The sequence below is a fragment of the Poecilia formosa genome, unplaced genomic scaffold (assembly GCF_000485575.1).
Source record: "Poecilia formosa unplaced genomic scaffold, Poecilia_formosa-5.1.2 Scaffold589, whole genome shotgun sequence".
NCBI lineage: Eukaryota > Metazoa > Chordata > Actinopteri > Cyprinodontiformes > Poeciliidae > Poecilia > Poecilia formosa.
The window spans coordinates 61,312-81,728 of record NW_006800528.1 but is presented as its reverse complement, the minus strand read 5'-3'; the positions used below and the strand labels follow the sequence as shown (position 1 = coordinate 81,728).

The following is a 20,417-nucleotide window of genomic DNA, read 5'->3' as shown; positions in this document are numbered from 1 at the left end:
CTTACATTTTAATGAGTTTGCACAACTTTGTGAACACATTCTGTGTCAGGCTTTTTTACTTAGTTCAGAAAAATATTTTACTTTAAAATAAGCCAAAGCACTCAGTTCACGTCCACCGAGGAGTTGTAAAGAAACAGCTAATGGAAGAGCGGAGGAAAAAAATAAAAAAGGAGGGATCAACATAGGCTAGTTTCAGGAACAACTTACTTATTATGCACTCCTAAAACAAACCATAACAAAAGCATACAAAATTATGTAATGTATTCAAACTTCATCATGGCATCCGTACACATGACTAACAATTTCTTCAGTTTGTTTTTTTCAGTATTTTTCAGAAAATGTTTGTTGCCTAACACAGTCCTCTTTACAGACTTTTGAAATGTTCAACACATGAAATATGTAAGAAAATAAAGGATTTAAGAATGTTGTTGTGAGATTACCTCATGTAATAAATCCCATAATAAACCAATAATGTGAAACTACATGGTATCATTGTTACCCAAAGCTGCTCATGTTGTGATTTCAGAATAAACTGCATCTGCATCTGTTGCTGCAGGACTTCTCATTCCTGTGAATGAAGAGGCTGATTATTAATTCTTATATACTCAACCAGAGAGAGACATATTAGCAAAAAGAAGGATAAATACAGACTATATCTTTACCTTTCTTATTCTTCTGATAATTGATATTACCATATGTTGGAGTTGAGACTGAAACAGAAAACATCAGAGTAAAGACACAGTGATATCTGATTTATCAGTTTCTGCTCTTGTCCAGTGTTAGTATGTAGTTGGTCAGGACAGATGATAATCTGACCTCCATGTTGACCTGAAATCAGCTGCAGAGTAAAGACATGAAGACATATTTCCAAAGACATAAATACGCATATTTCACTAATGGGCGTAAATCCTGGGGGGGGGTTGGGGGCGTCCGGACCTCCCAATGTTGGAAAATCTAGAATCCCCCCTCCCCCTAAAAAAAAAAAACTAAGCTGACTACATTGCTTTGATAGACTGAAGCTTTTTTGTCAAAGGTAGCAAACATCTCATTCATATTTAACTCTTTAACTTTTACGTTAATTAGAAGAGTTTGAAACCGGAGGGAGGGGCTGAGGAATGGCCAACAGAAGAGAGAACAGATAGAAAAAACTGAAAACTGCCTTTATTTCTCACCGTCTTCAACGTAGAGCCTTTTAATCCCCAAAATAAAATCTGAATATTTTTCTATATAAACCCTGATGCTTTAAGTGTTACATTTAAGTTATGATACTTCCTAGACATTCATTTCTCTACTTGTTTGTTCTCAGCCATCCAGGACATGGCACAACTAAAAAAAGGCTTTAAAATACAGCAACTTAAGTTATAATTTAAATAGCCCACAACTTACAATAAATCCATGATTATGAGGAATTTTATTAAGAGGAGATACTAATTAAAACTTGTTTTTATTTCGAACCTTACATTTTTGTAAAGGTGTAGCAGAGATTAGATCAGTCAGACTGAACAAAACTTGAACAGAAGCAACATTTGAATTTTAGATTTATTTCTCAGCAGGCTGCTTACTGAGAATAAAACATGTTTGATGTGCATTACTAGTCATTTTTGGTCCTGCAGCTTGAATGTGGTTTAAAATCTTTTTAAACCACATTTTACTTTACATTTCAGTGGAACTTTGCCGACCCCCCCAAAGCTGCTCTTAAGAAATTTCCCTGTTTATTCCCCCCAAGCTCCCAATAATGAGATGGGATCTACGCCCTTGGTTTCACTACAAAGAACTCACAGTCTTCCCTGAAGTTTCTCAGCTCAATCTGGGAGTATGCAGGAGGAGCTCCGGGTTCATCTACAACTGAAAGGTTTACAGATTAGTTAGAGATCTTGACAAGAATTAAATAACTCAGAAATCACATTTTAAGCCTTACCATTTCCTACTGTTGTAGAAAAATTCAGTGAGTCACAGAGATGAGCAGCACCGACAGAAAACAGTCAAAAGCTTTTTAAAGTTTAAATATGTGAAGTAATTAGAATATTAGAAAATACATTTTGACTTTATCTTTTCATCTTGTTTTTTCAGTCACTTGTTTAGATCTCATTTAAATTAAGGTTTTCTTTTTGTTACGTTGCATAGAGGAGACATTCTGACTTCTGTCTAAAATTTTACACGTACACTGATATACAGAAAGACTGACAATTATTTCTGACAGGTTTAAAAGGAAAGACAAATGTTATGATGCACAATAAGTATGAGAAAGACATGTGTTCGCATTATTTAAATTAAGCCTGGATTTCGTGCTATAGCATCACAGTACATCTATAACAATGATTTTTAAAAGTGAACAATCAGATCTTGTATGAACAGAAAAGAATGTCTCACCGTTGTTCCGTCTGCAGCAAAAGAACAAGAGCAGGAGGAAAATGAGAACGATTCCAACAACTGGTCCGATGATCAACAGCACAGGAAATGAAGAGCTGGCAGGACTGGATACAGTTACTGGAAATTAGAAACATAACAAGGAAGAAATATTTTGATCTGCAGATTATATGACATTTTCTGTTGAAGAAAAAGTGACTTTATGCTAAAATACTGACAAACATAATCAGTTTCATCTTGTTTCTCTCTCACATTTCAATGTTTTTAATGAATAAAATCCATCAAACATTTTCCTCCTCCTCACCTCTAACAGACATCCAGCTCCTTGGTGACTCTTTTCCTGAATGTTGACATTTGTAGAAACCTTCATCTGACTTTGACACTGCAGAGATCTTCAGCTCCCCTCTGCTGTCATTATGGATGAGTTTATCATTATGATAGAAAAACACATTGGAGAGAAGTTGTTGTTCTTTATCTCTGCAGCTCAGAGTAACAGGATCTCCTTCAGTCACAGGATGAACAGGACTCACTAGGATAATACCATCATAATCATCATCTGTAAAACAATCAGGATATTCAGATCAAGAACTTCTCTTTAAGCTGTGTCAGTAATTTAAAGTGCAAAGTGTAACGTCATTTTTTGTAGACAACAGAGTCTGTGTGATCAAACTGATAAATTCTTCTAACAGTTGTTTTGCAATAAATTATTGGGATAAAGGTTTTATTGTGGTCAAGCCAGACTTAACCTGAATGAGAGAGAGAATCTATAGAGAGAGCTAAATATGGAGCTCCTCTCCAAAGATAAAACACAGTGAATATGTGAAAATTTCCACTTGTTATAATCATTAACCATAGATCCAAATTAAATATTATCATGAAAATGTATGCTACTTTAACATTGCACTTTGTTGTGATGAATCAACTATTCAAGGTTGATTGATGATATAAAACTGTCAGAGGTTGGAATCATTTTTAGCTCAGTTGTATTTCTAAGTCAGTTTTATGTTTGATTCCATTAATCAGAATCAAACTCCAATAAAGTATTGTCAATGAAAAAGTGGTTATTACTGTTACTTGTAATTATTGTAAAATACTTCAATGAACTCTACACACACGTCTCTTCAAATGAATGAACATGCAAGGAAACTTAATGAATGGATCGATGGGTTAGAAATTATGTATGAATGGAGTCTTTTCTTTATTTTTACTAGAAAAGATCATCCATCTCCTTCTGATATGATAAATCAGTTTATCTTTCTGATCTTCTTCCACTTTATCTCCTCACATTGTTTAGTCTTTGTTCTCCTCAGTTTGAAAGGTAAACCTCAGTCAGATCAGCTTCTTCAGGAAATGACTTAAACAATATGGAGAAAGCCTCATTAAATCACAGTTTAAAGAAGTATTGGAGAAAGAATTTGGACAACAGAGAAAAAAATAATCATAAATGTATATTTCTTCTTTTATGTTAATTTGTTGAAGCTATTTAAATGCTGCGTGGCTGTTCATGGTTTTTAATTTTAGTTATTAATAGCTAACATGATCTAATACTGTGATCTCATTAACTCAGAGGAAAGGTTTTGCTCAGCTTACAGTTTGTCTTGATGCTAATTGGATCACTGTAGTCTGTGTAGTAAACTGGTTCTCCTCTTCCTCCTCTGCACCAGTACAGTCCTTCCTCTGAGACGCTCATTTGTCCATTAGAGGGGAAATCAGCATCTTGTGAGGTCAGAGGTTTAGAGGAGTTTTGTTCTTTGTACCAGTCATATTTCCAATCAGAGGAGGAGGAGGATGATGATGATGACATCACTGAACAGGTCAGAAGTACTCTTCCTCCTACTGGCATCTTTGAGGCGTCAGAACTGAGTTCAGCTTTTGGTTTATCTGTTGAGTTTAAAATAAGAAGTTAGAAAACTACATTTATAACCAGTGTTGCCATTTGTTTTACACAATAACTCCAAGTATCATTGATCTGCTTTCTGGAGCCTTTAACCATAAAGTAAAAATAATATTACTCCCTCTTACCACTGACAGCTTATTTAGATGGACTAAATCAGCCATATATTCCTATGTTATGACCAAACAAAGCAAAATGTACAGATGTTGTTACATCTGTTACTATAATAAGATCTGTGCAACCCTAATGAAATTGTCTGCATCAGGGCTGCACAGTGGCACAGTTGGTAGCACTGCTGCCTTGCCTGTGCATGTGTGGGTTCTCTCTGGGTACTCTGGGTTCCTCCCCAAGTCCAAAAACATGACTGTCAAGTTAACTGTTTACTCTAAATTCTCCTTCGGTGTGAGTGTGTGTGTGTGTGTGTGTGCGTGCATGTTTGTTTGTCCTGTCTGTCTCTGTGTTGCCCTGTGATGGACTGGCGACCTGTCCAGGGTGACCCCACCTCTCGCCCATTGACAGCTGCAGATGGGCACCAGCACTCCTTCTGACCCCGATGGGATTAGGATGTAAGAAAATGGACGGATGGATTGTTTTCGTTATCTGAATCTATCTTACATGCATTAAATCATATGAATTTAATTTGAATATTCTAGATGGATATTTTAGAAAAAATAAATCTATCTGTGGTTTAAGTTGCCTTTAAATGTGTTTCATAAATAAAGTTTTCATTTATGTCACTTATAACATCTTTATCTAAATATCTATACTGAAAGAGACTTTTATCTTTCAATCTTCAGCAAAAGTTTAAGCGCTCCTGGACGCCCCCTGCTGGTAGAGCAGCAGAAAGCAGTGATTCAGTTCAGTTTGCTGCAGACCAACTCTAAGAACAAAACATGACTCACCTGATACAGACAGAGTGACGGCTTCACTCCACTGTGTTGAAGAAAACCAGTCATCTCTCTTTATACACCGACACATGTAGTTTCGACTTCTTGCCTTAGAGACAATGAAAGTCCAGTCTTTACTGTTTGTCTTGTGTATAAGTGATCCATCTCTCTTCCAGTCACACTTCCACTCAGTGGTTTCTCCTCCCTGGACCCCACATGTCAGAGTGATCGTCTCACCACTGAAGACATGAGAACTGTTTGGTTGTCGAGTCACAACAACCTTGTTGGAAACTGTTTATCAAATGTGAGCAGAAACAGAAAATCAGAAAAAAAATGATTTCACAGATTGGATTTCTAACAGTTTTTAAGAAAGAACTCACAGATTATCTCAATGGTGACCTCATTGCTTAGATGACTGATGAAGGCAGGATTTCCTCTCACTCCTTCACACCTGTAGATTCCTTCTTGTGTCACAGTGATATTTCTGTTTTCTATATTATTTGTTGTGATTTCAGCTTCAGGTGTGTTTATGGTCCGTCTGAACCATCTGAATTTCCATCCAGCAGAGGGCTCCACTGAGCAGCTCAGTGTCACACTGCCCCCTTCTGGTATGGTTGTTGAACCTGCTGCCAATGTGGCCGTGGGTCTGTCTGCTGTTGATGGAAACAAAAATAGGCCCATCTTACAACAAAAGACTTGAAATCATGTTGCCATGTTTCTGCCAGAAAGTAAATATATGTTCATAGTATAATATGACTGAATATATTTATTTACTCATTAAAAAATGAAATCTCTAAAAATGTCATTTTTACATGAGCCTGTTTTCTCCTTCATTCATGTCACATCTAAAGGTAACAAACTCTCCAGAATAAAAAGTCGACCAGTTGGGCTCAGTAGTCAGCACAGCATCTACAACAGAACCAACATTTAACTAATTTCTTTTCTAGTTAACAAACACTGATAAAACAAACTAAAAAGAAAAAAGCTAAAAACAAAGTGAGACGTGAAATACAGGAATAAAGCCGAGGCTGTTCATGAGAGAATAAATCTTTAAAATACATATTAAAAGTTGATCTTACCCTGACTTTGTCCACAGCAGAAAAGTGAGATCAGCACTGAAATAAAGGTTGAAACCTTGTTAACATTATAAATATTTAAAAACACAATGCCACACTTACATTTAGCACAGACTTTGTTGTTCTATTTAACAATTGTATTATTTTGTTAAAATACATATGATTCATTTATGGATTCATTTTACTGTTTTGATTAAAATAACTTTAAAGGTTGCAGCTATCATTATTATAAATATTTTTTCTGACTGATGAGTTTAAGTTGCACTTCAGAAACTTGACACTCTGATAACTAAATATTCCCAGATTTACATCAAATTCAACCAAATTCACTCGACTTGTAATTTACAATAGAAGGTTGAATTGTGAGTTATAGGCCACAATATAACTCATTGTGGCCTATAACTCACAAATTATAATTTGGTTATAGGCAAATTATAATTTGGTTCATTATAATTGAACCAGAAGGTTCAATTATAACCTTCTGGTTATAATTGAACCAGAAGGTTCAATTATAATGTGATAATGTCTTTATACTTTTTATGTTCTTATCAGCAGAGTTAGATTTGATCGTCTCTGTCATCGGTCAATGTTAGTAATTTATTAGATTAGATTATAATCAGGTTGTCAAATACTTACAGAATGAAGAAAACAATGACAGCAGGAAACAAACACAAGAGATGTTTCTGAAGCTCATTTTTCAACTAAAATATTATTTTCCTTGATTTGCACCATTGAAACATCCATCCATCCATCCATTTTCTGAACACCCTTGTCCCTCAGTGGGGTCGGGAGGGGTGCTGGTGCCTATCTCCAGCTAACGTTCCGGGCGAGAGGCGGGGTACATCCTGGACAGGTCGCCAGTCTGTCGCAGACCATTGAAACACAGAAAGTGATTTACTTACACAATAAGCCCAGCAAAGGATCCAAGGTTTTCTCCATCTTGGCTTCCAGGCAGCTTTTCTGCTTCAGTCAAACGTTTCTTCAGTGAAGTGACACGATGCAAACGCAGCATCTGTAGAAAAAGAGAAGAGCAGGAAACAGAGTCTATGATTCATCTCAGACTGAGATCATAATGTCTTCATTTACTAACACTGACGTCACTGTGAACTTTGTTTCTGCTACAAACTGCAGGGCCTTTTCCTGTTCACTGATGAGAAGTCAGGCTAAAATAAGTCAGGTCAACAACAAGGTCAGTGTGATGTTGTGCACAAACTAATAAGACAACATTTGAAAGAAAATTCAATTCAAAAGCATCAATTATTGATGCTTCTGTTATTCAAGTAAAAATTATGAAAAATGAAATGCAACAATAACAGTTTTGAAAGTATTTAAATGAAGAAACAGTTGTTTTGTGTGAAAACAGCATTTGGTTTCGAGTGCGTGACAACCAAGAGGTTGGTTATTTTTAACCATTCCTCTTAATGTCTTAAAACAAGTGACAGAATGATCTCACCTGTCACATTAAAATAAGATCTTAGGTGGGTGGAGGCAAACAAGAGATCAGAAACATTGTGAAGGATGTGATGTAGTTTTAAATTTAGTAAAAAAAAAAAAAAACATACAAAAAGTGTTAGTTTGAAAATAACTTCTATTTTTTTTCATTCAGTAGTTTCAGGTTTTGAGACAGAGGCAAAAATAAATAAATAAATAAAAAATGTCTGCAATATTATCATGTAAAACATGCAGATGAAGCCGAACTCTAGCATGTTACTCTTCATTTCCTGGTCCATACGAGCAAAGGCTTATCAGCAAAGAGCCAAAACGTTTGTGGATCGCCAAACAGAATTGTGTTTCAAATAATGAATGGTGTGAGAATCCCTTCATTTTTATTACAGAGCGTTTGAGTCACCATGAGAAGAGCTGCAGTTTATTAGAGCAAACTGTACATCATGTTGGTTGATTCTCATTGGTCCATAGTCTTGATTTTGCCTTTAGCTTGTCTACAGTAGAGAAGTGTGTTCTTCACTATATTAGAAAAAGGCTCACTTATGACATACAAGTATAAAAAACTCAAAATTGACTACAGAACATTTCCAAATGTCATAAAAATTTGTCAAATCTAGTAAAAAAATTTTTGCCATAACCAGAAACATGTGGCCTAGTGGTAGTTCATAATCCTCAGTGACATTAATTTTGCTTCCTCATTACAAATATAAAAATGGAAAAACAGGAAAGTTGATGTAAAAAATTACCTGATTTTATCAAAGTTAGTAGTTGATATGTGTTCAAAATTACTAATAATATATTATCTACACCAAGCTTCCTGAACATGAGTTAATGTTTAAAATGTTCTTTGCTACCACCAGGTGGAAGTTAAAAGAAACTGCAGCGCATTTACTGTTTAAAAGCCTCATTGTCATGCTACCGAGTATGGAGAGCCATTTCAGCCAAAATTAAATAAATAAATAAAGGGGTGAAATAAGTAAAAACATGAGTAAAATAAATCAATAAATGAAAAAAATGAGTGAAATAAATAACAATTTGTTAAATAAATAAGTAATTGTCATTTTTTGTCCCATTTGTACGTATTTGTTCCCCATACTACATACATACCAAATTTCAGATCTCTTAGATGTATGGTTTGTCCTCCCTATCTCCAAGGGATAGCCCAGCCACCCTGTGGAGGAAACCCATTTCAGCCGCTTGTATAAGTGATCTTGTATACATGATCTCGTTCTTTCGGTCATGACCCAAAGATCATGACCATAGATGAGGGTGGGAACGTAGATCGACCGGTAAATCCAGAGCTTCGCTTTTTCACTCAGCTCTCTCTTCACCACGACGGACCGGCACAGCGCCCGCTTCACGGCAGACGCTGCCGCAATCCGCCTCTCGATCTCCCGCTCCCCTCTTCCCTCATTCTTGAGGGAAGAAAAAAAAAAGCCAAATTGTCATAAAATAAGGTTGAATAAGCATATTTATACTGTATATTTCGTCACAGCTGACAGATTTAATGTAGTTATGCTTTAAATTATTTGAGGCTTACCTGAAACAGTGACGGTATTACTGCACTTTGTTTTATTTGAGCTCCTCCTGCGTCCACAGCACTGAAATTCACCACTATGCTGCAGAGGTTCAAGTGTGATGCTTTTATCTGGGTTGATGGACAGATATGGTTCATTATCCCTGTTCAGCCGATATTCCCAGTCAGTGGCTTCTGCTTCATTCCTGTCACAGGTGAAAGTAACAAACTCCCCAGAATAAAAAGTCGACCAGTTGGGCTCAACAGTCAGCACAGCATCTACAACAGAAACAACATTTAGCCGATTTCTTGTCTAGTTCACCATGAATGTAAATTCTTGATGCAGAAGTAAAGCAGATGTTGTTTCTGAGAGGAAGAATCAGGTGGAGTTACATTGAGTTTGTCCACAGCAGAGGGGTGTGTGAAGCACTGAAATAAAGGGTTAGCATGTTTTTTAAAAGTAGAAACATTTCAGAAGTTCAAATAAAACAAAAGAAAACAAAAGAGCCCCACCCTCACATTTAACACTGAAGCTGTTGTTCTGTTTAACAAATGGATATATTTATTTAAAGTTAACAAAAAGGACGTATTAGTTCTCATGAGGATTAGATCAAAAGTTTCAGTCAATCATTGTCTCATGGAAATCAAACTTCATTTCAAAATACTGCAACAAATTTGGCTGCTGATCAAAAGTTCTTACTGTTTTTTCTGCTAATTTAATCTTGACTTACACAAAGTTCAGAAGATATACGATGAACAAATGGTCAAATGTAGCAGGAAGCAATCTACAACAACAGGAAAGAAGCACAAGAGACAGTTCTGATGCTAATTTAAAAAAAAAAAACCTCTCCTGTCCTTTCAAGTATTTTTTTATTTGTAATTATTCAAACACAGAAAGATGTCTACTTACACAATAAGCTCAGCACAGAAGCTGTGGTGATCCCCACCCTGGCTTCCAGACAGGAAGAGACAAGTCTCCTTCAGTGTCTGTAGACGAACAGAACTGTGGCAAACAGGATCGATGTTTTATCTCAGAATGTATCACATCTCATGAAACACTGACATAACTTCACTTGGTTTCTGTGGCATTTAGAGTTCACTACTAACGAGAGGTGCTCTCTCATAAACAGGAAATAAACTGGAGACATTGCTGTAAAGAGTCCAGTGCAACAGTCCTTTCCTTCTTGGTATTGTATATTAATCTGTATGCACCTCACCAGGGCAGCTGCAGATTAGTGAATTAGTGTTAAATTGTTTATTTGGTGCAGTGTTTGGTTGCCTGTGCATGCGAACAAACTGGCAGGTGAATTTTAATTTCCTCCTTGTATCTAAACAGAAGTTCATGGCAATAATGATTTCACTCAAAACCTAAACAAACAGATGTGAAAAAACAGAGGAGAGTTTAGAAACACTGTGGTGGTGAAACAGGAAAGACAAAGATCTTAAAAAAGAAGTTCTAAAAAACATGCAGCAAGTGAAGGACATGGTCATGTGAAAATGAATAAACATTTGCTCTTCACGTCACATTTATTAAAAATGTATTAAAAAACTTAAAGTCAATATATGGCATATATGATGTATTTTGTTTGGTTATCAAAACAGTAAACATGCTGCCTTAATGTGAGGTTTTCCATTTGACTCTCTTAGTGTGCATGTAAGCACCGAGCTAATGCGGCTTAGAGCCTTACCAACAGGTTCTACCACAAGGGGGAGCCAGTGAGTCAGAACCCAGGGAGACAGAGACCAGCCAGAGTTTGAATAGAGTTTTATTCCCAGTGGGCACCAGAGTACTATGACTATATGTGATGTTGAGTGTATTTAAAAATTTGTGTGAGAGTAGTTTCATGCGAGCAGGTCTTCTCTAAAGCTGCAGAGGTAGTGAGCCACTCTTTTTGACTGAAGTCAAAAAGAGTGGAAATTATGATTTTTTAAAAAAAAATGAAAATCTTTGACTGTTGCTCCAATCCTCGTCTTATATGAATCACTGTTGTGACATCATAGAATAAAGTTATAGGTTCTTGGATAATAAGATTCATGGACTAATAGTGATATTTACAGTCCAACAGAATAAGGTCACTGTTTAAAGAAAAAGCTCGTGTTTATTGTAACATCCTCGTTTCAATTTTACATAAACTACAAAATCACAGCTTTTGTTAGAGAACAAAAGCTGTGAGCTTTAATGAAAATGGTATGAATGAAAACATACCAAACTCATGATTTAAATTAAGTTATCAATTTTATCCACGTCACATGTTGTACATGAAAACAACCACCAGATGTCGCTATTTCAGAGTATCAAACTCTTGGAAGCAACAGGCCATTTTCGGAGCGACCATCTCAAAGTGGTTCATTGCTTCAGGAAGCCTCTGTTTCACCATCAATACCAGAAACCATGGAGGAAACAAGCAGAGCAGAGACACATCTAAAGACTAGCAGCAATAAGTGAAGGCTCTGCAGCTGCTTAAACTCTCTGAACCTTGATGAGGCCGACGGAAAATACCTGGGCAGGTGACCCAGTGGTCTCAAACAAAGATCCTCTTAGACAAGGATGACACACTCTTGAAAAAACACACAAACACCTCAGAATACTGAAAAAGACAACAACTAGAAAAAGGTGAATCTCATTAGGATTTTCTGTGATAGTCCATCAGAAAGCAACAAACTGTTAGAAGGTGGAAAATAAAACATAACTTTCAAATTTTCTCACAAACAAAATTGTTGCATTCATGTCAGGCTCCTTCACTATGATAATTATGCTCTATTGGAGATGACAGTGAAGAAATAAAGTCTTCACAGTGGGGGGTCGCGACCTCTACATACGAGATTTTTGATTAACTACTAGACATTACATTTTTTTGTATTTTTTTTATTCAACATTATGTCTTTAAATACACATTAACATGAATCCAACATGTAAGAAAATGATTAAAAAAAGGCATAAAATAATGAAAATCAGTCATAAATGAACACATTTAGCGAGCAGAAATCTGTACATTGTGGCAAAAGTTCAGCATTTCTGGCAGCTTTTAATTATTAGATAAAAAGTTGTGGATTATTTGCCTGCATTGACTTTGTTCTGAATAAACAAAGTCAATCTGTAATCAGAATATTTTATAAATGCAACATGAAAACAAATAAAAATAACTAAAACAAAAATATATGAATTATAGAATGGTTTAAAAAATACTAGGAGTGGGAGATATTGTAAAACTGTAAAACATAGTATGCATTTGTAAAATAAACCATAAAACATATACAAAAATATTTAATGTATTCAAACTTCATCATAGCTCCTGTACACATGACTAATAATTTCTGAAAAACATTTTTTTCAGCATTGCTAACAGGATTTTTTTGTAAAATGTTTGTTTTCTAACAGTTACAGACTTTTCAAAAATGTTCAACACATGAAATATGTAAGAAAATAAAGGATTTAAGAATGTTCTTATGAGATTAACTTAAATCCCATAATAAACCAGTAAAATGTGAAGCTACATGTTATAGTTGTTACCCAAAGCTGCTCATGTTCTGATTTCAGAATAAACTGCATCTGCATCTGTTGCTGCAGGACTTTGCCTTCCTGTAAATGAAGAGGTTGATTATTAATTCTTATATACACTGTGTGTGAAACATAAGACATATTAGCAAAAAGAGTGATAGAAGGAGACTATATCTTTACCTTTATCCTTTTTCTGATAATTGATGTTAGCATACATTGGAGTTGAGTCTGAAACAGAAAACAGAGTAAAGATACAGTGATATCTGATTTATCAGTTTCTGCTGTTGTCCAGTGTTAGGATGCAGTTGGTCAGGACAGATGATAATCTGACCTGAAATCAGCTGCAGCGTGAAGACATAAAGACATATTTCACTACAAAGAACTCACAGTGTTTCCCGAAGTCTCTCAGTTCAATCTGGGTGTATGTCGCATCACTGGGTCCATCTGCTACTGAAACATATCAGGTTTATAGATTAGTTAGTGATTCTCTATAATTAAACAGCACAGAAACAACCAGGGGTGAAAGTAGTTTTACATTTTTGGGGGTTCTGTGCTCATTACTTTTTTGCGAAGCATTAAAAGCTGGGTAGCTCTTGAATTGCTACAAAATAGAGCTGTATTTCCCTCAGCCCACTGGCTGCAATGTTGACACCTTGATATGTCATGAGACCTAATTTTGAACATCATGGCATGGAGTGCATCCCAGTTTTCCATGTCTGGCATATAACCATTCATTTTAGCTTTTAAACTGGTTTTATTGATCCTGTGTCCAGATAGAGTGGCCTAGCATCATGACCTGATTTTTCTGAAGAACCTGCAGCTTCCACTTCGTCTTCCTAACATGGCGCCTCCTCACCCTGACTCTCATACTGACAGGAGGAACCACAGAGATCTGTTAGGTTAAAAGCACATCTTCTGAAGTTGGGATATTTTTCCTCCAACAGGTTCCAGAGGAATCACCTCAAACCAGATGTTGGACTGGATTTTATTTCAATGTCATTTGTGAATGTTAGCTCCTCATTTTCAACAGTTTAGCTATAAAGGTTAAAAAAGGTTATTATTTTGGATAAAGTCTCATCAACATTGATATTTTCACTAAATAAGAGGCAAAAAAAATGAGCTTGATAGAGAAAAAGCCTCAGACACTGAGCTCAAAGCGAGATGCCAGCGAGCACAAACTATTTTTTTTTTAAATTAGACAATTAATTTAATTTCACATAATTATCGCGGTAGAAGATATTTGTTTGCTAAATACATAATGAAACACATTTACTGTGTTTGATGTCGTGAATGACGTGATACTCACAAAGAACAAGATGATTAGTCCAAGTTTGTCGTTTATTGAACGTTCAGCGGCTGTGATGTACCACAGCAAAGGTAAACAAAGGTAAAACAACCCGAACAGGTGATCAACTCTAAACCACTCACACCTTTTCACTCTCTGTCTGTCTTTGTCATTTAAGTACACAGTTGCCGTGGCAACCGTCTGCGCTCCTCAAACCGAGCAGGGATTACTTTAAAAACATAACATTCAGTCCGTTACGATATCAGGTTTTCAGGCTTGATATTTATTTTGCGATCATTAATAAACGCTCCCTGAACACAGCGGTGGTTGATTAGTTAATTTTAAACTCCTGCTCTGCTACTTATTTTGATAATGGAAGCGAAACGCACAGAATTGTGCAACACCTTGTAGACAACAATCACTGAGATTATTATTGTTGTTGGGTCATTAATTTGAACACGTTTTGTTGATTTTTTTTTNTTTTTTTTTTACTTTTTCTTTTCATCTTATTTTTTAGGTCACTTGTAAATGGAGGTTTTATTTTTATGTTGCATAGAGAAGACGTTCTGACATCTGTCTAAAATATGACATATACATATGCAGGAAAACTGCTAATAATTTCTTATAGGAATAAAAAGAAAAACAAATGTAATGATGCACAATAAATAAGAGAAAGACAAGTGTTTGCATTATTTATCTTAAGCCTGGATTTTGTGCTATAATGTCATAGTTCATCTACAATAAAGATTTTTTTAAAATGAACAATCAGATCTAATATGAACAGAAAAAATGTCTCACCGTTGTTCCGTCTGCAGCTCAAGAACAAGAGCAGGAGGAAAACGAGAACGATTCTAACAGCTGGTCCGATGATCAACAGCTTAAGAAATAAAAAGCTGGCAGGACTGGATACTGAAAACAAGAAACATCAACAAGGAAGAAATATTTTGATATGCAGATTGTGTGACATTTTCTGTTTGAAGAAAAAACTGACTTCATACTAAATACTTACAAACATGAGCAACACAAACATCCTCAGTGCTCATCTTGCTTTTCTCTAACATTTAAACTGTTATAATGAATAAAATGAATCAAACATTTTCCTCCTCCTCACCTCTAACAGACATCCAGCTCCTTGGTGAATCTTTTCCTGAATGTTGACATTTGTAGAAACCTTCATCTGACTTTGACACTGCAGAGATCTTCAGCTCCCCTCTGCTGTCATTATGAATGAGTTTATCATTATGATAGAAAAACACATTGGAGAGAAGTTGTTGTGTTTTATTTCTGCAGCTCAGAGTAACAGGATCTCCCTCAGTCACAGGATGAACAGGACTCACTAGGATAATACCATCATAATAATAATCTGTAAAACAATCAGAGAAAATTCAGTTCAGGAACATTTATTTAAGCTGTGTCAATAATTTAAAGTGTAATGTCATTTTTGTAGACAGCAAGGTCTGTGTGATAAGATAAAATAAAGTGATAAATTGTTGTCTTTATTTTTTACTAGAAAAGGTCGTCCATCTTCTTCTGACTTCTGATAAAGTAGTTTATCAGTGTGATCTTCTTCCACTTTATCTCCTCATATCCTCTAGTCTTTGTTCTCCTCATCTTGAAAGGTAAACCTCAGTCAGATCTATGCTTCTTCATGAAACAACTTAATATGGATAAAACCTAAATAAATCACCGTTTAAAGATAATTTTTGAAAAACAATTAGGACAATAGAGGAAAAAAACAACATAATCATAAAAACAAATGTTTCCTGGAATGATGTCTTCAGGCTAAAAAGTGACACAGTCTTTAAAATTACATAATCTGATTATTTGAGTTTGCTGTACAATTTAAATAATGGGTGACCAGTTTTACATTTTAATCTGAATGGATTTTAAATAGTGAGCAAAACAAAACAAATAAAAAATAAACAATCTGATACAATAATGGAAGAAAAATTACACAAAAATCCTACACAATAGATTATTTTGATTTAACCTCAGTCTATGCTATGATATTTATTTACAATATTTCATATATTTTCAATGTTTAAAGAAAGAAAAACAAGTAATAAACCACATCTTACTCTGTACGCTGATGTTGACAGCATTGCTAAACTCTCCAGATTTTGACTCACACCAGAACACTTCATTAATAAAATAGAATGGTTCAATGGTGCATGTAGATCCATTCATTCTCCCCCCATAGGAGCAGTCTAACAGTTCTCCTCTTTCTGTAAACCTCTTCACTCTCCACTCAGCAGAGTTTCCCTCACAGCTCAAAGACACAGATTCAGATCTGAAGTGTTGAACTCTGTCAGGATTCACTGAGAGAGAAGCTGCTGGACGAGGATCTGGAAACAAGACAGGATTTCATCTGAGAACAAGAAACATCTTTGAAATGTTTCATTACAAATAGTTTGTTTCTATAGTAATAGAAATTACAGTAAACTTTTATTTCTGCTTTAAAATGTTCCCAATATGTCATCAAAGTACAAAATATTTGTAAATATTTTGTACTTTGATGACATATTGGGAACGTTGAATGACATATTAAATGAAAGTACAAAACAATAAAAAACTCCCTCTGGTTTAAACATTTCTTTAAGATACAGTATGTTGCTTGTTTTATTATTAATTATTATTATTACTTTACTTCAAATGAAATAAACTACCAAAGCAGAAATAATTATTTCATTTTTTTACAAGCTTACATTGGATTTTAACTGTGAATGTTTAACAGCTTTTCCTGGTCAATGTTTTAATTCAGCTGTAAAACAACTGGCTGATTTTACCTTCAACCATCTGACTTTAACATTTATTGTGTGGATTTTCTCAAAAATCTTCATAAGTGAATTTTTACCACATTTTATTCAAGTTGCACATAAAACAAATACAAATATTACAGTCAGAATCCAGGGTAACTCGTGCTTATTATCTTATAATATGAATGATCCATTAGTTTATGTTTTTTTTTCTAATGTCATGTTAATTTCCAACATCTTAACATTTTTTTAAATAAAAGACATATTGGATCAGGATAAAAACCTCAAGCTATTTTAATTGAGAGCAAAGACAGAAACAAACTGACCTGCAGACCAGATAAACTTTGGTTTACTGTAATAGGTGTAAAACTCTGGTTCTCCTCTTCCTGCTCTGCACACAAATCCTGCTGTGAGAGTCGATCCATTAATGATGAAGGAGTTCTGCTCAGTACCATCGGTGCTGCCAGGAAGCAGCTCAGAGGTGTAGGAGCTACTGGATGGATCAGGAACAGCTTTATACCAGAAGAACCTCCATCCTGCTGGTTGATGCTCCAAACCCTCACAGCTCAGAGTCACTGAGGCTCCAGGATTCAGCCATGATGGAGACACAGAGAGGACAGGCTGAGGGGGAGACGCTGGAGAGAGATTAGAAACTGGGTCAAACATTTGTCCTGATCATCTCTCATTATTTTATTGTAATTCTTTTAAGGGTTATTATTCTATCTCATGTATTTAAATCAATGTACAAAAAAATAAGATTCCCTCTGGTTGAAATTTTTCTTTTAGGTACACTATTTTACTTGTTTTTTTTATATTATTATTTTAAACTTAATCTAACTTCACATTGTATTCTTAAATTTTAAGTTTCATTTCAACTTCGTAGTTGCACTGGTCGATATAAGCTGTTAACAATTTTTTACTTTAATCAAGGTTTCTCTGGACTTTCTGAAGGGCATCAATATCAACTATCAATACACTATTAAAAGTATACATGTACATGGTTGCAAATTTAATCCAGTTTTGCATAAAAAAAATATTTTGTTTTGTTTAATTTAGTTCCTGCAAAAAGGAAAATAAACTCAACCTGAAAGCATTTTCAGGTTGAGTTGAGGTCAGTCTGACTCACATATCACAGTCAGTCTGACAGAGTTACTACACTCTGTTAACTTGTAGTCTCCGATTCCTCTACAGCTGTATTCTCCACTGTGGGACTCAGTAGCTGAGTTGATCTTGTATTCATTGGATGATGGAGAGTTTCTATTGGTTGGTCTCCATTCATACGTCCACTGAGTTCCTCCCTGGATCTCACATCTCAGAGTGACTTTCTCTCCACTGTAGATCTGAGACCAGTTGGGTTGAAGAACCAAACTGGGTTTATTGGGATCTATAGGAAAATTATATAGTTAGCAAATTACCAGAACAGAATATTTAATTTCACACTTAAAGTGAGTAAAATCACTTCTTGAAGATACAGAAACTTTTCTGTAACTTTAGTGAGTGAATTTGATCAATGTTTCTCTCAAATCATCCAAGAGCTTTTTAAAGATTTGTATTTGTTTAAAAGATTACAGTAAACATTTCCTGAGACAAACAAATTCAGGACTTAAAGATCATCTGTTGTGATGCAAATAATGACCTGACAGCTGAACTCACCAGTTCTCCAAATTGTGACCTTGTTGCTGGTTCCTGATTCAAAAACTGGGTCTCCTCTTCCTCCTCTTCCTCCTCTGCAGCTGTACTCTCCTCCCTCTGAGACTCTGATGGTTCCATCTGGTTCTGTGTTTCTGGAGGATCCATCTGCAGGATATTGTTGTCCATTTCTGAACCAGTCAAACTTCCAGCCAGTAGATCCTTTCACATGGCAGGTCAGTGTAACACTGCCCCCTGCTGGTATGACTGTTTCTATTGCTGTCAGTGTGGCTGTGGGTTTATCAGCTGTTGAGTTTGAAATGGAGAAAAATAAGTAAATCATCAGAATATAAATTACTTCTGGAAGACTCTTGCTATTATAATAAACATAATCATATTTAATCAACATTCCATTTAACAGCATTTAATTTGGAGAAACTAAGTAGAAACATAAAGAATGGACCTGATTGTCTATCATGTTTGCTATAAATGAGAAACTGTGGAAACTTTGGTTATTGCAGATAGATTGATCAAACTAGCAGAATTACAAACAAACCAACCTGTAAATGTAATTTCACAACAACACACAGCTTGTTAAACACAAACCATACAAACATGCCTGGGTCAAACATGTGCTTAATAACATAACTAAAATATGCTTCACCTATACCAATATGAAACAATGATCCAATCAGGAAAAAAGTTCAAGCATCAATGGCTGCAGATCAGTAATGAGCGGCTCTAAAACAAGATGACAATGAAGTCAGACTTTCTGTAGCAGATGAGAAATAAGTTAAGGATTGGTTTCAAACTCTTGTGCAACAAAATAGATCATAAATACTGGGTTATATCTAAAATTACATGAACATTTGGATAAAATAGAGAAATGTTCAAATGATCAGAGCAAATATGTTTTTAATTTGGTAATTTATTAATTCCATTTATTGAGACTAAATGCAGTGCTGGTCCATTGTTATGCCAACCTTATAGGCTAAAACAGCAAAATGGCCCCTAGCAACAGCTTCTGATTCCTTTTGTGGGCCTCTATCAGCTACGCCCTAAGCAGAGCCTAGTGTGTCACTTCCTTTGACCTTAACTTTGAGCGTCTGTGCACTCTGTGTGTGTGTGTGTGTGTGTGTGTGTGCGTGTGTGTGTGTGTGTGTGTGTGTGCTAAAAGAGACAGAGGAAAACACAGAATTATTTTTTTTCCCAACTAGTTTCATGAAGTAGATGGTGTGTGTGTGGATGGAGAGCCGACACACACAGTTTATCAGTCTCAGTCTGTGGACAATCTTACTCTCTGTATTGCAACTGACGGCTCATTTAGATGGACTAAATCGGCCACATAATCCTATTAAAGCATGTTCTATTTTAAAATCAAAAAAACCTAAATTTACAGATATTATGTCTGGAATCCTTATCATCTGAATCTATATTAGATGCATGAATTTAACTGGAATATTCTAGAGGGATATTGTAGTAAATCTGTATTATATTTCTTTTAATTGTGATTCGTCAATGAAGTTTTCATTTTGTCACTTATAACATCTTTATCTAAATGTCTAGAGACTATACTGTAAGAAAGTCCTATCTTTATATCTTCAGCAAAAGCTTAAGTGCTCCTGGACGCCCCCTGCTGGTAGAGCATCAGAACGCAGTGGTTCAGTTCAGTTTGCTGCAGACCAACTCTAAGAACAAATCACAAATCACCTGATACAGACAGAGTGAAGGCTTCACTCCACTGTGTTGGAGTCATCTCTGCTTCTACACTGACACATGTAGTCTCCACTGCTGGACTCAGAGACAATGAAAGTCCAGTCTTTACAATTTGTCCTGTGTATTATTGACCGATCTCTCTTACATTCACACGTCCACTCAGTGGTTTCTCCTCCCTGGACCTCACATGTCAGAGTGATCGTCTCACCACTGAAGATATGAGGCCAGTTTGGTCGTCGAGTTACAAAAACCTTGTTGGTTTTGGGACTCGACAACCAAACTCACATGTTTATTAAATGTGGGCACTAAAATAAAATCAGAAAAAAAAAGAAAAAAAGAAAAAAAG

General features: G+C 35.6%; 3 protein-coding genes across 4 annotated transcripts in view; all 3 read right to left on the bottom strand.

Annotated features, from left to right (window-relative positions):
• On the bottom strand, window positions 1–4,209 carry LOC103129894 (high affinity immunoglobulin gamma Fc receptor I-like). Its single transcript, XM_016665489.1, has 6 exons — window positions 3,958–4,209; window positions 2,672–2,923; window positions 2,371–2,487; window positions 1,780–1,845; window positions 663–710; window positions 1–568 (listed from the first exon to the last, which is right to left on the bottom strand). Exons 1-6 carry the CDS (start codon window positions 4,169–4,171, stop codon window positions 510–512), a joined length of 756 nt encoding a protein of 251 aa, XP_016520975.1. The 5' UTR covers window positions 4,172–4,209; the 3' UTR covers window positions 1–509.
• An 845-nt stretch (window positions 4,210–5,054) lies between these two features.
• Window positions 5,055–10,275, bottom strand: LOC107834340 (Fc receptor-like protein 4). Its single transcript, XM_016665480.1, has 4 exons — window positions 10,260–10,275; window positions 9,211–9,465; window positions 5,164–5,439; window positions 5,055–5,086 (listed from the first exon to the last, which is right to left on the bottom strand). The coding sequence occupies exons 1-4, from the start codon at window positions 10,273–10,275 to the stop codon at window positions 5,055–5,057; spliced, it is 579 nt and encodes a 192-aa protein (XP_016520966.1).
• Window positions 10,276–11,310: 1,035 nt separating this feature from the next.
• The window catches only part of LOC103129893 (uncharacterized), a 9,645-nt gene continuing 538 nt past the window's right edge, over window positions 11,311–20,417 (bottom strand). The window contains exons 2-9 of one of the 2 annotated variants that reach the window (XM_016665487.1): window positions 17,053–17,361; window positions 16,049–16,315; window positions 15,082–15,333; window positions 14,769–14,879; window positions 13,073–13,135; window positions 12,866–12,913; window positions 12,698–12,766; window positions 11,311–11,686 (exon numbers count right to left, since the gene is read on the bottom strand). In XM_016665487.1, coding sequence (XP_016520973.1) covers window positions 12,708–12,766; window positions 12,866–12,913; window positions 13,073–13,135; window positions 14,769–14,879; window positions 15,082–15,333; window positions 16,049–16,315; window positions 17,053–17,361 — 1,109 coding nt within the window. In that variant the 3' untranslated portion in view covers window positions 11,311–11,686; window positions 12,698–12,707. Of the gene's footprint in view, window positions 11,687–12,417; window positions 12,767–12,865; window positions 12,914–13,072; window positions 13,136–14,768; window positions 14,880–15,081; window positions 15,334–16,048; window positions 16,316–17,052; window positions 17,362–20,417 lie in introns of those variants that run through there. The other variant, XM_016665488.1, reaches the window with a different exon arrangement.

What these genes read in the sequence shown, in the direction of transcription:
- LOC107834340 (XM_016665480.1), bottom strand. An exon ending in TAATACCGTCACTGTTTCAG is followed by an intron (nt 5,440 to 9,210) that starts GTAAGCCTCAAA and finishes TTTGATAAACAG; the next exon opens with TTTCCAACAAGGTTGTTGTG. An exon ending in CGTCACTCTGTCTGTATCAG is followed by an intron (nt 5,087 to 5,163) that starts GTGAGTCATGTT and finishes CTCTACCAGCAG; the next exon opens with GGGGCGTCCAGGAGCGCTTA.
- LOC103129894 (XM_016665489.1), bottom strand. Translation starts at nt 4,171, where the DNA reads ATGTCATCATCATCATCCTCCTCCTCCTCTGATTGGAAATATGACTGG. An exon ending in GAGCTGGATGTCTGTTAGAG is followed by an intron (nt 2,488 to 2,671) that starts GTGAGGAGGAGG and finishes TCTAATTTCCAG; the next exon opens with TAACTGTATCCAGTCCTGCC. An exon ending in TTATCAGAAGAATAAGAAAG is followed by an intron (nt 569 to 662) that starts GTAAAGATATAG and finishes CTTCATTCACAG; the next exon opens with GAATGAGAAGTCCTGCAGCA.